Below are 18,046 nucleotides of genomic sequence, written 5' to 3' on the forward strand. Positions count from 1 at the left end.
AGCCCAGCTGAGGGCCACAGCCATTCCCCACCTGGGCAGACTGTGACCCAACACACTAACCTCTAATCTTGGTACCAAAACCAACGGCCATGCTTCAGGCCCATCTCCATGGCCTCCACCAGAGGTTACTGGCTACTGCTTTTGCACTGAGACTCTGGTCCACCAGCTGGATCTCTTTTCATCTCCTTTAACTAATTCCTGTCTTCTAATAACTAATTGCTGATTTGAAAAGCTCTATTCTTAGTCCTCTTATCTCCAACCTAACTCTGGGTGACCTCATGCATTACCAAGAGCTCCCAACTGCGATGTGATAAAGCATTCCAAGTCGAAGCTGGGCTTCCATCTCCAGCACTTCCTCCGTCCTCGACCTGCCTGACCTCTGCTCTCCACACCTATTGATCTAGGCATTTTCCTGAGATTCGGTAGAGCCTTCTGGGCTGAGCTTTCGCATGACTATGTCCTTCCTGGCAACCCTCACTATTCTGGCTGCTTAATTCCTACACACTCGCAAATATTCTGCCCATGCCACTACTTCTGGGAAGCCAGCCTAAGCTAGAAGAAGAAAGAAGAAGGACAGGAAGAGGAAAAAGAGGAAGAAATAATCACCAAAATGCCATGTGCCCTTCCTCTGTTCTCCTGTAGCTCCCTTTCCACTAAAATTGTGACTTGCTTTTGTCTATTTAACCAGACCAACTGGAGTAGAGGAAGTGCACTGAACTATTCTGTGAATCTCCAGCACTTAGAACCAGTCCTGGAAAATGAAGTCCTCAAAATATGTTTGTTCAATTGAATCAACTATTTCCTCTTCCAATTCCTCCAAACCTCAGGCTCAGCTTTCATCACCTCTACCACTCCCTCCTATAGGGCCTTTACAGAGGTGATGAAGTTAAAACGTGGCTGTTAGGGTGGGCCCTAACCCAAGTTCAACGTGAGAAAAGCAGCCAGCTTCCTGGATCAAGTGGGGACTTGGAGAACTTTTCTGTCTAGCTAGAGGATTGGAAACGTACCAAACAGCACTCTGTGTCTAGCTAAAGGATTGTAAATGCACCTATCAACACTCTGTAAAAATGTACCAATCAGCACTCTGTGTCTAGCTAAAGGATTATAAATGCACCAATCAGCACTCTGTAAAAACACACCAATCAGCACTCTGTCTAGCTAAAGGATTGTAAACGCACCATTCAGCACTCTGTAAAAATGTACCGATCAGCATGCTGTGTCTAGCTAAAGGATTGTAAATGCACCAATCAGCACTCTGTAAAAACGCACCAATCAGCACTCTGTGTCTAGCTAAAGGATTGTAAACGCACCAATCAGCATGCTGTGTCTAGCTAAAGGATTGTAAATGCACCAGTCAGCACTCTGTAAAATGGACCAATCAGCACTCCGTAAAATGGACCAATCAGCAGGACATAGGCGGGACCAAATGAGGGAATAAAAGCTGGCCACCCGAGCCAGCAGCAGCAACCTGCTTGGGTCACCTTCCATGCTGTGGAAGCTTGGTTCTTTCGCTCTTCACAATAAATCTTGCTGCTGCTCACTCTTTGGGTCTGCACGGCCTTTATTAGCTGTAACACTCAACGCGAGGGTATGCGGCTCCATTCCTGAAGTTAGTGAGATCACAAACCCACCAGGAGGAACAAACAACTCTGGACATGCCACCTTTAAGAGCTGTAACACTCACTGCGAAGGTCTGCGGCCTCACTCCTGAAGTCAGCGAGACCACGAACCCACCAAAAGGAAGAAATTCCAGGCACATCTGAACATCTGAAGGAACAAACTCAGAACATACCATCTTTAAGAGCTGTAACACTCACCGTGAAGGTTCGCGGCTTTATTCTTGAAGTCAGTGAGACCAAGAACCCACCAAAAGGAATAAATCCCAGACACAAAAGGTGTCCTTGTAAGAAGAAATGCCGACACAGAATGAGACACCAGGGATGTGTGTGAGGACACAGCCAAGGAGAGAGGCCTCAGGAGAAATCCACTCTCCTGGCACCTTGATCTCAAATTTCTACCCTCCACAACTGTGAGAAAATAAATTTCTGTTATTCAAGCCACCTGCTCTGTGGTGTTTTGTTATGGTGGCCCTAGCAAATTAATACAAAGAGCTGTATCAATTAAAACTTTAGACTAAAAAATGCCTATACAGAACTGTGCCCTTTAAAAAATACTAACACATTCTGAACAGTCTGTTTTTGAATGTATACTAAGACATTTGTAGTTGTATCACCCATTTCATCATTAATATTATTTATTTGTACCTTTTTTCTTGTCATATCTTGGCAGAAGTTTATCTTTTCCATTAAGCTTTAAAGACTCAGTTTTTCTTTCCCAGTTTTTAAATTTCCAGTCTTAATTTTAGCATTTCTTTTCCTCAAGTTTATTCAATGACTTTTTGTAACTTCTTAAATTGAACCTTTAGCTCATCAGTTTTCAGTCCTTTCCTTTTCTAATACACATTTAACATTACATATTTCCTCCTAAGTACTCCATTGAATGCATTCTACCAGTTTTGGCACATATTGTTCCAAAAATCTTCCAATTCACTGGTCTTTGACGTTGGAGTTATTTAGAAGTATCTTTTTTAATTCTTCAAATACTCTTTTTTGAGGTTTTCTTCTACTACTTATTATATAATGCTCAGAGAACATTATCCTGTTAATATAGAATTGTTGATATTTAAGACTGACTATGAAACAGTACATAATCAATTTTTATAAATGGTTCACATAAACTTAGAAATATGTGCTTCTGTTGGGCATGGGGTTTTATACGTATTCTTTAGGAACACATACCTCTTCCAGGTATAATTCCTTTATAAGTAACTTTCTTTACAACTGATGACATTTTCCTTAAATTCTATTTGACTCTATTTTAAATTCTGTTCTATCTGATACAGCCTTCTTTTTTGCATTATTTTTCTAGTAACCTTTTTCTTACTTTCAGCATTTCTGGTAATTTTATTTTAGGTGTGGCTCTTATAAACAGTATGTAGTTGGATTTTGGTTTTTATATCCAAAGATTTTGTCCACTAACTGTTAAATGTAAGTCATTGACATTTATAGAGATTACTGACCTACTGGATTAATTCACCCCTTTATTTTATGATTTCAATATACCATGCTTTTATTTCCTTCTCATTTTTTAACCTCGCTTCTGTTCTGCCTTTTCTTGCACTGAACTTTCTTCAGTGTTACTTCCCTTCTGCTGGCTCAGAAGTTACATACGACCATCCCTGGTGGTCTGCAGTGTTGACTCGAGTTTAATACTAATGAGCATCTCTAGTCTCCTATCCAATGCTAGAAATGCAAGTAAATGCACCCTCCAGCTCATCCTACATACTATTTTATATTTTAGCTTCACCTGGCTTTTAGTCATCCCAATTAGTCATCCTCATATCATTGTTGTTACTGATTTGTAATGGCTATGCTTAATTTAGATTTATCTATGCGTTTATCAATTTCTTAGCAACCTTTCCTTCTCATATGCCATTCCTCCCTTCTGAATTCAGTTTCCATCCTTCTGAGGTACATTCTTTTTGTTTTATTTTTCTGAGACAAGGTCTTGCTCTGTCACCCAGGCTGGAGTGCAGTGGTGCCATTACAGCTCACTGCAGGCTCCACCTCCTGGGCTGAAGGGATCCTCCCACCACAGCCTCCCAAGTGGCTGGGACTACAGGCGTGCGCCACCACAAATGGCTATTTTTTTTTTTTTTTTGTAGAGACAAGGTCTTACCACATTGCCAGGGATGATCTCAAACTCCTGGCCTTAAGCAGTTCTCCCCGCCTCAGCCTCCCAGAATGCTGGGATTATAGCCTGGCCTGAAGTACATCCTTCATAGATGGCCCTTTAGTGGAGGGGTAGTGGCAATAAACACCCTTGGTTTTCCGCTAGTCTCAGTATGGCTTTATTTTACCCTGTATGTTGAATAATCTGGCTGGGTGTAAGATTTAAACTTGACGTGAATTATATGAACGAGTTTTGAAATGTTTTTTTTAAGACATTTTTTTTTGAAATGTTTTTGAGACATTTAGAATTGTCGACTACTTGTTTTGCTTGAAATCCTCACTCCCTGTTTCCATTTGAATCATTTTCTCATAGTTGTTCCTCTACCTCTTCATACTTTTTAAGTCTTTTTTGACATGGCTATCTTCCACTGTTGAAGCCTTCAATGCACATCTTCTGCAAGGTTCCTCTTCTAAGCTTGCATTTTTTCTTACTCATTTTATAATCTCCTTAAGCAGTTCCATCCACAACCTGATTCCAGGTTTCATAATGAGCCCATGTTTCTTTGTTTGTTTTAATGTCTCCTTAAAGACCTCTGAAATAAACGAATACCAAAAAGAAGACAAAATTTTAAGCAACACTAGAAAATAAGAAGAGCTGCCATGAAATCAGAAGTCAAGAGTAATTTCAGAAAATGTGCAGCACATGAGTTCTGGGCCCCTCTTTTTCAAGTGTTAGGCAACTTGGGCAGAAGTGGCTATCACCTACAATGACAAACAGAGACTGCATGCTGGTCACACAGGTACGCTTTCCTTGTGATATTTACTGACCTTATGGTTTGTGTACTTTTCAAGACATGCTATACTTCAATAAAAAATGTTTATAAAGAAAAATAAATTTTAAAACCTCCCAACAGCTTCTCAGGAGCTGCAGAAGGCCTCTCCTGCTTTTCTGCAAAGAATGACTACTACTTTTCATTAAGTTAACATGAATTAATACATTGAGCATGTATAAGGAGGTATCTCTAAGAAAAGTGAAAAAGCAGTAGACTCTAATATTGGCTAAATCTCTCCCTTCTAGAAATCTCAGCAAAGCATGGAGTAGATACAGGCTGAGTATCACTTATCTGAAATGCTTGGGACCAGAAGTGTTTTGGATTTTGGAATATTTGCAGATAATTAGTAAGATATCTTGGGGATGGGACCAAAGTCTCGTATACACATTATATGCACAGCCTGAAGGTGATTTTATTTTTCACTTGGGGATGCCGAACAGGCTGTATGTTGTGAGCCTGCATTTTGACTGTGACCTATCTCATGAGGTCAGGTGTGAGATTTTCCACTTGTGGCATCATGCTAACATTGTCTGGATTTTAGATTTTTGGATTTCAGATGCTCAACCTGTACTGAGAAAATCTTTACTGAATGAACACGCTTTTTCAGGCACAAAGTTGTAATACCTAAAGAGATATGAAGAGATCCTGGAGTACAACGGCTGCCTCTTACAAATCAGGAAACTAAGGCTCAGAGAAAGTGATTTTGCAAGGCCGTAGAATGGTATCTTTTGATACTAAATCTATTCTCTTTCCACTGTAAGATGATTCCTCCATCACAAGTCCTAACTCCTAAACACAATATTCACTGTACAGTGTATGTTCAATAAATGTTATCAAAGGGTAGAAAGCCTGCAGCGTTAGTTAAGTCAATTAATCCAACAAGGTGTTAAAAACAGTTTAACTTGCAGGAGCTAGGAAGTCATCCTTCATGATAACCAGCATTGGGGAAAGGTGATATTAATATGTATTTCCATCAGTGTTGTCTATTACATATTAAGATACCAATATGAAATTGGAAAGTGTCAGACGGATGCACACGAAGTGACCAAAAAGGTGTCACAAACATACAGTCGATAAAAATACCGAAGAGATTTTCTAAGACGTAAGTCAAGGAAAAAGAGACCAATATTGAATTTTCACATACACTAAGTAATCTGGAAAGCTGATTTTTCAAGGACCAGTAGGAGAAATTTATTAATACAAAGTCTTACGGCCTTCTTCGACAGGAAGCACAGGTCATACGGTTAACCTACCTCAGTTCCTGGCTTTCCGTGGTAAGGAGAGTAAGAAGTGCCCAGGCGAGGACCTGGCTGTCGTCCTCAGCGTGAAAATGACTGTGATGCCGGATGTTCTGCAGCAGCAGCTGGTCCAGGCACTCCAGGGCCTTCTCCTGCACAGTGCTCTCACAGTCCATCACCACCGGGACCAACCCCCGCAGCCAGGCTGTCTGGATCTGCACGCATCTAGGCTGAGCCTTAGGAGTGAAAGATTATGACACAAGAAGGTCTAGATACAAGTCAGGGAAGTTGTGATCAACATTTTGACATGTTAAAAATAATCACACATTCAGCTGCAAATAGACCACCAAGTGAAAAAAAAAAAATCAAAAAATATACAAAAGCAAAGTCAGCTTAATGTAAATCAGTGCAAACCAAAATTTTAAACTTATACATTAAAGTCACTATCTTATTAGTACTTTTTTGGTCATTAAAAGTCAAGAGCAAATAATAAATATCCCAAAGAGCAATTAGAACAGATGCTGACAGAAAAAGTCAAAATATGCGTTGCTTAATGCCTTCTATCATGAAATAAAGAAATAAACATGCTTTTAAAATTCAACTAAAATGCTACCTAGCTGACAAGAGTAAATTAAATATAGTACTTGTGAGTCTGCCCTTCTGGCAATATCATCTATCTATGCCCTAATTGACTAAATTTAGTCTAGGCCTCCAGCTTAACCAAATCAACTTAAAATTTTGTTTTTCTGTGTGAGATTTAAAGTGAAGAAAAGGGTCGGGTGCAGTCACTCATGCCTGTAATCCCAGCACTCTGAGAGGCCAAGTCAGGCGGGTCACCTGAGGTCAGGAGTTCGAGACCAGCCTGGCCAACAGTGAAACCCTGTCTCTACTGAAAATACAAAATACAAAAATTAGCCAGGCATGGCAGCACCTGCCTGTAGTCCCAGCTATTCAGGAGGCTGAGGCAGGAGTGCTGCTTGAACCCGAGAGGCGGAGGTTGCAGTGAGCCAAGATTGCGCCACTGCACTCCAGCCTGAGAAACAGAGGACTCTGCCTCAAAAAAAATAAAAAACAAAGTGAAGAAAGGGCTAACAATTGGCATTCACTAGCATTAGTTTCTAATTATGTTTAGTAGGAAGCACAGTCTATCATACATAATTCAAAGATACCTCCTCCCTTATGCTGTACAATTCTACAGTGGACTTAAGAGTTTTTAAAGGTCAACTTAACATTTAGCAGCAGGTAATTACTGCGTGGAATTACTTTTAATGTGAAATACCGTGCATTACACATCTAATGTCCTGCCTCTCACCATAAGGAGTTCAGTAAGAGACTGGAGGGCCTGCTTCCGGACAGACACCGCAGGGTCCCGACACTGGTCCTGCAGAATCGACAGGTCTTCCTTCATGCCCGAGACATCGCAGTGCTTCAAAATACTCACTAACACCTAGAAGGCATGTATGCAACACGAAGTGATGACTGCATGGAATCAACTCAGAAAGATAAACTGTTCACAAAGGAACACTTCCTTTAAGTTTGTGGTTCTTAACATTTTGGGGTCATAGATCCAACCTTCCTCCTCACAACATCCCATTTTTCAGAATCCAATTTGCTAAGGCCTCTCTCAAAGAAAAACAAATTTTATATAAACAAATATTTACAAACAATTTTATGAACCTATTAAAATCCACCCATGGTCCCTAGGTTAAGAATTCCTATTCTAAACAAATTAAGGATATAAAGTTGCGGTTCTTAAAAAAATCAGAAACCCTGTAGGAAAGCTTAAAAATAAATAATCTTCCAGTTCATCTATGATTCACATATAACAGGATCAGGGTCAACGAACAGTTCAGTGAAAAGCAAATTAAATAATGAATATGGTCTAGGAGTTTAAAAAATATCCCTTTGCATTTCCAAGTTTTTAGTGCTTAAAAAAAATGTGCAGGGAAAACTCGCACCTGCAGTGCACACCTCCTAACGTTGGTCTTCTCATCCTTGATCCTTTTTCTCAGCATTGCCATGACACATCTTTCTGTAGAGGGAATACCAAAGGGTCATCACAGCCAGAGAAAAGTCATACCAGCAGCTAAAATTTCTCCACACAATACCCAGAAAATACACTCCTCTTAAAGACTCACTAGCTTGTTTTAAATCTTAAGAAATTAAGAGTGTGGAAAAAGAAGAAAATGTGGATAATTAGGTATTCACCGTAATGCATATAAACTTTGGAATATTAAAAATTTGGTTTTAAGTCTTGGCCCCTACCTCTAAAATTCTGAATGTATCTCTTCCATTTTGTTTAGCTACAAATAGGAGTTTCTAACCCTTGGGATTATTTTAAAGATTTGATGAGGTAATATATAACGGCAGCTTTAAAATGTTTGACTGGAAGGCATTTTTTAATAACAGACGGGGGTCTCATTCTGTCGCCCAGGGTGGTGTGCAGTGGTACAATCAGAGCTCACTGCAATCTCAAACTCCTGGGCTCAAATAATCCTCTCTCCTCAGCCTCCCAAGCAGCTAGGACTATAGGCATGAGCCACCATGCTAGACTAATTTTTTTTTTTTAAATTTTTTGTGGAGACAGGATTGTGCTGTGTTGATCAGGCTAGTCTCGAACTCTTAGCCTCAAGTGATCCTCCCACCTCAGCCTCCCAAAGCAGTGAAATTATAGGAGTGAGCTACCATGCCCAGCCTTGAGGCTTCTTTATATTCTTAAAAATTACTGAGAACCCTAAAGAGATTATATCTTTTAATACGAATCAGCAATTTAAACTGAGAATTGTAAAAATATTTACTAATTCATTTTAAAATAGCAAAACATGTTACTGTTAGTACTTTTTCATAAAAAATAACTATATTTTCCAAAACAAATAAACAAAAAATAGTGAAAAGGCTGGATGTGGTGGAATGTGTTTATAATCCCAGCTACTGGGAAGACTGAGATCAGAGGATCACCTGAGCCCAGGAGTTCGAATCCAGCCTAGGCAACACAGCAAGACCCCATTTTAAAAAAAGAATGACATTGCTTTAGAGTATTGCAAACTTCAAAATGTCTGGCTTAATATAAGCTACCTTATCTCTCATCTGGCTTATAATTAACAGGATTCTCATCTCTGTTTCTACCTGCAATCTGTTGCAATTTGGTAAGTCATGGGACCACTGGAAAACTCCAATATACATTTGTGAGAAAATCAGAGTGTGGAAGGCAAATGAACACTGCATTCATTTTTACTTCAAGGACCCCTGAGGGTTCCCAAAACACACTTTGGGAACTGCTTATATATAAGAAGGCAGCTTAAAAAAAAAAAGAAGGGCCGGGCGCGGTGGCTCAAGCCTGTAATCCCAGCACTTTGGGAGGCCGAGACGGGCGGATCACGAGGTCAGGAGATCGAGACCATCCTGGCTAACACGGTGAAACCCCGTCTCTACTAAAAAAAATACAAAAACTAGCCGGGCGAGGTGGCGGGCGCCTGTAGTCCCAGCTACTCCGGAGGCTGAGGCAGGAGAATGGCATAAACCCGGGAGGCAGAGCTTGCAGTGAGCTGAGATCCGGCCACTGCACTCCAGTCCGGGCGACAGAGCGAGACTCCGCCTCAAAAAAAAAAAAAAAAAAAAAAAAAGAAGGAAAACAATAGAGAAAAATCAATGAAACTAAAAGTAGTTCCTTGATAAGATCCACAAAACTAATACACGTTTAGCTAGACTGGCGAAGAAAATAAGAAAGAAAATTGAAATTGCTAAAATCAAGAAAGGAGGGACATTAAATTAGCCTTACATAAATAAAAAGGATTACAAAGGAATACTATGAACAATTTCATGCCAACAAATTAAGTAGCCTACATAAAATAAACAAATTTCTAGAAAGGCACAAACCATAGAAACTGACTCAAACAGAAATAGAAAATCTGAATATACCTGTAATAAGTAAAGAAACTAAATTAGTGGCAGGGCGCAGTGGCTCATGCCTGTAATGCCAGAACTTTGGGAGGCCAAGGTGGGTGGATCACCTGAGGTCAGGAGTTCAAGACCAGCTTGACCAACATGGTGAAACCTCATCTCTACAAAAAATACAAAAAAATTTGCTGGGCGTGGGGGCGGGTGCCTGTAATATCAGCTACTCGGGAGGCTGAGGCAGGAGATGTGCTTGAGCTAGGAGGTTGAGGTTGCAGTGAGCCAAAACTGTGCCAACGCACTCCAGCCTGGACAAGGGCGAAACTCCGTCTCAAAAAAAAAAAAAGAAAGAAAGAAAAAGAAAAAAAAAAGAAACTAAATTAGTAATCAAAAAAACTTTACACATACACACACACCCCTAATGATCAGACACTTTTACTGGAGAATTCTAACAAACGTTAAAGCAAAAATGAACAATCCTTCATGAACTCTTTCAAAATATAGAGAAGAATACACTTCCCAGCTCATCTTAGGCTAGTACTACCCTGACAGCAAAACCAAAACATCTCAAGAAAACAACTGATAATGTTTGAGTATTTGCCCCGCCCAAAACTCATGTTGAATTGTAACACCCATTGCTGGAGGTGGGGCCTGGTAGGGGTGTCTGGACCACTGGGGCATATCCCTCACAGCTTGGTGCTGTCTTCATGACAGCAATACTGAGTGAGTTCTTGTGAGATCTGGTCATTTAAAAGTGTGTGGCACCTTTCCCGACTCTCCCTCTTTCTCCTGCTCCCACCATGTGAAACCCTGTTTCCTTTTGGCCTTCTGCCATGATTCTAAGCTTCCTAAGGCCTCCCCAGAAACAAATGCCAGTGCTATACTTCCTGTACAGCCTGCAGAACCATGAGCCAATTAAATCTCTTTTCGGATACATTACCCAGTCTCACATCTTTTTTTTTCTTTTTTTTTTTGAGAGAGTCTCACTCTGCTGCCCAGGCTGGAGTGCAGTGGCATAATATTGGCTCACTACAACCTCTACCTCTCGGGTTCAAGTGATTCTCCTACCTCAGTCTCCTAAGTAGCTGGGATTACAGGCACCTGCCACCATGCCCAGCTAATTTTTGTATTTTTAGTAGAGATGGGGTTTCACCATGTTGGCCAGTCTGGTCTCGAACTCCTGACCTCAAGTAATCCACCCACCTTGGCCTCCCAAAGTGCTGGGATTACAAGCATGAGCCACCACGCCTGGCCACGTATTTCTTTATTGTAATGCAAGAACAGCTTAATACAACAGACCAATATTCCTTATGAATATGATACCAAAATTCTCAACAAAATACCAGCAAACCAAATCCAGCAAGATTTACAACCATGCTTGGGATTTATCCCAGGAATGAAATGTCGTCAACTTATGAAAATATCAATCAATGTAAATTACACCATGGTAACAGAACAAAGAAAACCACACAATCATCTCAAAATAGATGCAGAGAACGTATTTGCAAATTCCAACACCTTTCCATGATAAAAACTCAGCAAGCTTGAAATAGAAGAAAACTTCCTCATGTTGATGAAAGTCATCCTAAAAAACTCACATCGTACTCAGCGGTGAAGACCAAAAGCTTTTCCCCTAAGTAAAGAAAAAAGACAAGGAAGTCTACTCTTTTGACTTCTTTTCAACATCAGGCTGTAAAACAAAAATACAGTTCTAAGGCTCTCCAACCATCTGAATGGCCTTCCTCCTCAGTCAGGGCACTCTAAAATTTAACCTGAAGACTGGTTCAGGCCATGACGGGAAGTAGGGGTGAGACAAGCCTCCTTATGCCTTCCAGCACTAACTTCAAAACAGACTTTAAGTCTGGTAAGAAACATTTACAATCTATTCTCTCTGAAGCCTACTATCTGAAGGCTTCCTCTGAAGTAATGAACTGTAGTCTCCATCATCCTTTATCTTAACCCAGATAGTCCTTCCTATTGACCCCAGTTCTTTAGATAAACTCAACCAATTTTCAACAAGAAAAATTTTAAACCTACTTATAAGCTGGAACCTTCCCCACCTTTTCCTGCCTTTTGGGACCAAACCAACCTACCTATTAAATGTATTTGATGCCTGACGCCTCCCTAAAATGTCTAAAACCAAGTTGCACCCCAACCACCTTGGGCACACGTTCTCAGGATCTCCTGAGGGCTGGGTCACGGTCCATGGTCACTCACATTTGGCTTAGAATAAATGTCTTCAAATATTTTACAGAGCTTGACTCTTTCTGTCAACAAATGGGCAAGAAAAAGAAATGAAAGATATCCAGATTGGAAAGGAAGAAGTAGAACTACCTCTATTTACAGATGACTTGTTCTTATATCAAGAAAACCCCAAGGAATCCATAAAACAATCATTAGAGCTTGTAATGAGCTTAGCAAGGTTGCAGGACAGAAGATCAATTATCACAAACAACATGTAAAAACTGGCAGTGAACAATTCAGAAATGAAATAAAGAGAGCAATGTAACTTGCAATACTATCGAAAAGAATAAAAACGCTTAGGACGAAACTTAAAGAGCAACACTGTTCACTGAAAACTACAAAACATCACTGACACAAATTAAAGACCTAAAGAAATAGAAAGACACCTGGTGTTCATGGATTAGAGGAATTAACAAACTAACCTGGCAACACTCCCCAAACTGATGTACAGATCAATCCCTGTCAAAATCCAAGATGGCTTTTTTTTTCTTGCAGAAATTGACAATTGATCTTAAAATTCATATGGAAACACAAGGGACCCAGAAGAGCCAAACTAATTTTTTAAAAAAACAAAGGGACAGGAGGAGAACTCATACTTCCTGATTTAAAACTGACTATCACAGGACACTATGTTAATGTCAAAATATGACTTGGACACAAAAATTATTTCTGGGAAGACAAAGCAGACAATTAAAAAGCAGCAGCAAACAGAGAAAAAGCTCTGTCTAACCGCCCCCTTTTCTTCCTATGGGCAGTATATAAATTCTCCTTTACTCACCAGGTCTCTACTCCCTTATCAGCCGAGAGCAATTCACAAAACTCACTCTATTGTTTCCCTCCCACATACAGGCGGTCCCTGACTTAGGGTTTTCTGATTTTGCCATAATGTGACAGCAATGCACATTCAAACCATACTTTGAGTTCTGAATTCTGCTCACTTCCCAGCTAGTGAGGTGCAGGACAATACACCCTCATGACGCTGGGCAGCGAGAGTGGCTCCCCGTCAGCCACCCCACCAAAAGGGGACAAGAGAGAGTCTCCAGTGTGCTGTGCTGCCAACATTTTTTGGATAAGATGTCTTGTGTTATGTAAGTAGAGTTCCAAGCCACTGCCCTCAGTTACTTTGCACTGAGATCTCTCCCACATAACACACACTAGACACGTTAATAAACCTGTTTGTCTTGTTACAGGGATCCATCCCAAGGACGAACTCAAGAGGACTAAAGAAGAAGTTATTTCCCCTCTCCTACACTAGAACATAACAGCAGTCAACACAGTGTGGTACGTACAGACAGACACATAGATTAATGAAATAAAATTCCATTAATATAGAAAGAGCACACATGAGCTTATACAAGTCAGTCAAGTGATTTTTTTACAAGAGTGCTAAGACACTCAAAGGTGAAGGAACAGGCTGAAAGAAACAGCGCTATGTCAACTGTAGCGTCACATGCAAAGGAGTGAAGCTGGACCCTCTATATCACACCATATGCAAAAATTAACTGAAATTTGATCAAAGACCTAAACGTGAGAGCTAAAACTGTAAAACCTTTAGAAGAAAACACAGGAGTAAATCTTTGTGACTCTGAATTACACGATGATTTCTTAGCTATGTGATACCAAAAGTACAAGTAAAAAAAGAAAGAGATAAATTGGACTTCATCAAAATTAAAATGTTCCACGCCTTATCATAGAACACCATCTGAAAAGACAACCCACAGAATGGAACAAGTATTTAAAAATCATGTACGTGATAAAGTATATATATATATAAATAACTCAACTCAAAAATAAAGGATAACTCAATCAAAAAAGGGCAAAGGGCTTGAATAGACATTTCTCCAAAGAAAACGTATTTATATGGCCAATAAGCCTAAGAAAATTTACTCAACATCATTAGCCATTAGGGAAATGTAAATCAAAACCACAAGTAGATACCACCTCATACCCACAAAGATGGCTAAAATAAAAAAGATGGACATGGCAAGTGTTGGTAAGAATGCAGAGAAATAGGATTATCATACACTGCTAGCAGGATTGTAAAATGGTGTGGCCACTTTGAAAAAGTTTAGTGGTTCCTCAAAATGTTGAATATGGAGTTACCATATGATCCAGCAGTTCTGCTCCTAGGTAAACACTCAAGTGCATGAAACCACGTATCTATCCAAAAACTCATGCAAGAATATTTATAGTGCTCCTAGGTAAACACTCAGAAGGAAGCCACGTATCTACACAAAAACTCATACAAGAATATTTATAGCAGCATTAGTCACAATAGCCAAAAAGTGAAAACAACCCAAATGTTCATCAGCTGATGAATGGATAAACAAAATGTGCTGTATCCTTATAATCGACTATTGTATTCAGCACAAAAAGGAGTGAAGTACTGACACACGCTACAACATGAATGAACCTTGAAAACATGCTAGGTGAAAGAACTCAGACACAAAAGACGACATAGTACATGATTTCATTTATGTGGAATGTCCCGAATAGGCAATTTTTTATTTTGTAATTGTTTTAGACAGAGTCTCGCTCTGTCGCCACGCTGGAGTGCAGTGGCGCAACTTTGGCTCACTGCAACCTCCACCTCCTGGGTTCAAGCGATTCTACTGCCTCAGCCTCCTGCGCAGCTGGGACTACAGGCATGTGCCACCATGCCCAGCTAATTTTTTATATTTTAGTAGAGACGGGTTTTCACCATGTTGGCCAGGATGGTCTCAATCTCCTGACCTCGTGATCCTTCCGTCTCAGCCTCCCAATGTGCTGGGATTATCGATGTAAGCCACTGCGCCTGGCCCAGAATAGGCAATTTTATAAGGAAAGAAAATTAGTGGTTGCCAGTGGTAGAAGGAAGGGGGCATGGGGAGTGACTGCTAATGGGAATGGGGTTTATTTTTCAGCTGATGATATGTTCTGGAATTAGTCTGTCAATCTTGTGACTAAAACAACTAAATTATACACTTTAAATGGCGAATTTTATGGTGTATGAACTCTACCTTAATTAAAAAAAGCAGAGCATTTGACAAAGTGCATGGCATCTAAGTAACTATGCAAATTTTTTAATGTACAGTTAATGCCAACAATATATGTCCTTTCAGCTTATGAACAATACACTGGAAACATGGGCTCTTTGCATCCCCGAACTTTCATAATTTTTAAGCATCGTTAAATCACCTCAACTTGATATTGCTTGAAAAAATCTGCGCCACAGTAAATCCATAATTTGTTTAGAGGAAGTCTGGAGCCAACACAAACATTCAGCATTTTTCCAGAGTATATTTTCCTACAACATTTAGAAAACGTGTTTATTATAAATGCAGTTATTGCTCTGAATTTGAGTAATACATGCTAATATCTAGCCTCCCGAACCCAATTTCATGCTGACCTTCTAGGCTGAATAATAAAAGCAGTAATCATCCTCAGGGAGCTTTCTGTACGTCTCGGCACCTATCTCAGTGTTCCACATACGTGTGTGTGTGTGTACAAGTGTATATATGAGAACATTTCTGTGCACAAGCACCTGTCTCTCCCCTGCTTCTTAAGAGATGGAGCTCTGCCTCACAGACTTGTGCATCTCCAATGCCTGGAACGCTCTGGGAAGGACCAGATCAATGCTTATTGAATAAGTTAATAAACCTCATTATGTAATTAATCCTCCATGTACATGCTCTTTCTCTCTCTTATCTGTCTCTCTCTTTAAATCACTTTCCTAAATGTTGTTTCTACAGACTCCCCCAACAGTCGTCTGGGAAAGATGGGAGGGTGTTACAACCGGAAAACGACAGGCATACCCCACATCATGCAGCTATTTAGTAACTGAGTTTTGGTACAAAAAAGCAGACTACTCTGCAGTGTTATTTTTATTTTTTATTTTTTAAACAGACTGTCGCCCAGGCTGGAGTACAGTGCTATGATCACAGCTCACTGTAGCCTGGAACTCCTGGGCTCAAGTCATCCTCCCACCTCAGCCTCCTGAGTGGCTGGGACCACAGGGGCACACCACCATGCCCAGCTAATTTTTATATATTTTTTTAAGAGATGGGGTCTTGCTGTGCTGCCCAGGCTGGTGTTGAACTCCTGGGCTCAAGTGATCTGCCGGCCTCAGCCTCCCAAAGTGCTGGGATTATGGGATTACAGGCATGAGTCACCACACCCCACCAGATGTTTCAACCCTTAGGGTGAATAAATCAGAAACAAAACAAAAACAAAAACAAAAAACCAAGGTTTCAGACTCTACTTATGGTTGTCTGAAATCCAGCAGCATTACCTGACAGAGATAAAATCTGACATACCTCCAGATCCAACTATTTCACCACTGCAGTCTATGTTGATCTCCCCTGAGGGTTCGGAATGGTTAGATGTCCGCCTTTGGTAAGAAAGAGCTTTAAAAAAAAAAAAAGTACAGTCATTAAGCTAAAAATGTGTTATACTTTTAATAACATTAGCAGGGCACGTTACTCATTTAAGTTACATCATTATTACTGAAATGAATTTCAACTTCTCTGATGAAAAAAGTACAATGTTAAAGTAGGTAAATAAGGAGGTAGGAGAAACATTTTAAATATTCCACAAATTTTTAAAAGATAATCATTCAATATTTGAAAACGTATTGAACCATTACCTGATGAATTTCTCAGTAAGGTACCAGAGTGACTCTCTATTCCTGAAAACGTAGGACCTAAAAACAAGAAGAAAGATGAGGAAGAAAGTCAGTATCACAAACTGAGTAAACATCCACAGAGGAACCAAAATCAAGATAATTAGGCTCAAAGACAAGGCAGATGAATTCTAAATTGCTGACAACTGATAACGTTCTCCTTGGGTACGCACTGAAATGGGGATTCATCCTAACACCACCAATGCCCACCTATGCAAAGCAACAGTAAAGGTAGCCTTTTAAAAGGCCTTGCAAATGCATCAGGCTCGCCTATTTAAAAAGTTGACAATAAAATATACTAAAAATGGTTTTAAGGGTAACAACAGATCACACCGTACCTATTACTTTTGCCAAAGAAAAGCACGATTCCCTTGCAGTCTATTTCTCAATGACCACAAGACTAGTTTCCTGTCCCAGCAGTCACCATACTCACTGTTCATCAGGAGCTCCAGAATACTCTCCGATGTACTGGTAACAGTCGGCTCCAGACAGTGTGCAAAGCTGGACAGTGCCTTGCTGCGGACAGTAGGCGCCTTGTCTAAGCAACGATCAAACATAATTTCCTGCACCAAGAACTTATGCTTTAAGAACTTCTGATGCTCCAAGGAGAGGGTGTTATCCACCTCTCTTTCAGGCAGTTCTAACAGAGCTAAGACAACATCAAGAGTAAAAACCCGGTGTGGGATCTGGTAAAGCAAGATCATAAGAATTGCCATCAGATAGGAGTAAGAACCAAAGAACCCTCCTCACTCAGACCTAGAAAAAGAGACCCTTTTAAAAAGAGTTTAAAAAGGACCCAAGGTTTTATGCAGAGCTATCTCCTACCTTGGAACTTCGGGAGTATTTGTAAAGCCAGGCAATGAACATAGCGTATTCCCCACAAGGAAGTTTACTGAGCAGCTGGACTAGGGACTGGGCTGCAAAAGTACGATACTCTGATTTATCTACCACCTGAGAAGCAAAAACAGAAGTTGACCAACCAATATCCACCTGCAGGATGGCTGAAACATATTTTGTAAAACAAATTGAAAATCAGTGAGTGTAACTAGTTCAATGATCTTTAAACGCTAGGTAAATGACTAACAAATTTTAGGTTTGAGATCCCTTGAAAACTAATCTAAAGGAAATCTATAAACCACCTCTCCAGAAAAACACACATACAAATTTAGTATACAATTTCAGAGAGTTTTTAGATCCCCAGGTTTCATAAGGTTCAAATTAAGAATCATTTGTCTAAATGGTTATAAAAATGTAAGAGCTCATCATGGAAATTTGAACACTGGATGTTTGATAATATTAAGGAATTACTGTGAATGATGAATTTGCTTCCAAACACAATCCAGTATACACATGTTGGGGGATGTGGGGTAGGGGTTTAAGTGACACAAAACTGTGGAAGGTGTTGATGGGTATGTGGTGGTTTACCGTCCTGTTCTCCCTGTTTCT

At 40.1% G+C, this 18,046-nt stretch overlaps 1 protein-coding gene across 2 annotated transcripts in view; it reads right to left on the bottom strand.

Annotated features, from left to right (window-relative positions):
* NCAPD3 (non-SMC condensin II complex subunit D3) overlaps positions 1–18,046 on the bottom strand; it is a 67,600-nt gene that overhangs the window by 30,193 nt on the left and 19,361 nt on the right. For both annotated transcript variants that reach the window (XM_023185906.2, XM_023185905.2), the window contains exons 11-17: positions 17,426–17,551; positions 17,034–17,286; positions 16,565–16,621; positions 16,236–16,325; positions 7,761–7,834; positions 7,115–7,249; positions 5,818–6,038 (exon numbers count right to left, since the gene is read on the bottom strand). In XM_023185906.2, coding sequence (XP_023041674.1) covers positions 5,818–6,038; positions 7,115–7,249; positions 7,761–7,834; positions 16,236–16,325; positions 16,565–16,621; positions 17,034–17,286; positions 17,426–17,551 — 956 coding nt within the window. The remainder of the gene's footprint in view (positions 1–5,817; positions 6,039–7,114; positions 7,250–7,760; positions 7,835–16,235; positions 16,326–16,564; positions 16,622–17,033; positions 17,287–17,425; positions 17,552–18,046) is intronic.

This window comes from Piliocolobus tephrosceles, chromosome 13 (genome assembly GCF_002776525.5).
Source record: "Piliocolobus tephrosceles isolate RC106 chromosome 13, ASM277652v3, whole genome shotgun sequence".
Taxonomy (NCBI): Eukaryota; Metazoa; Chordata; class Mammalia; order Primates; family Cercopithecidae; genus Piliocolobus; species Piliocolobus tephrosceles.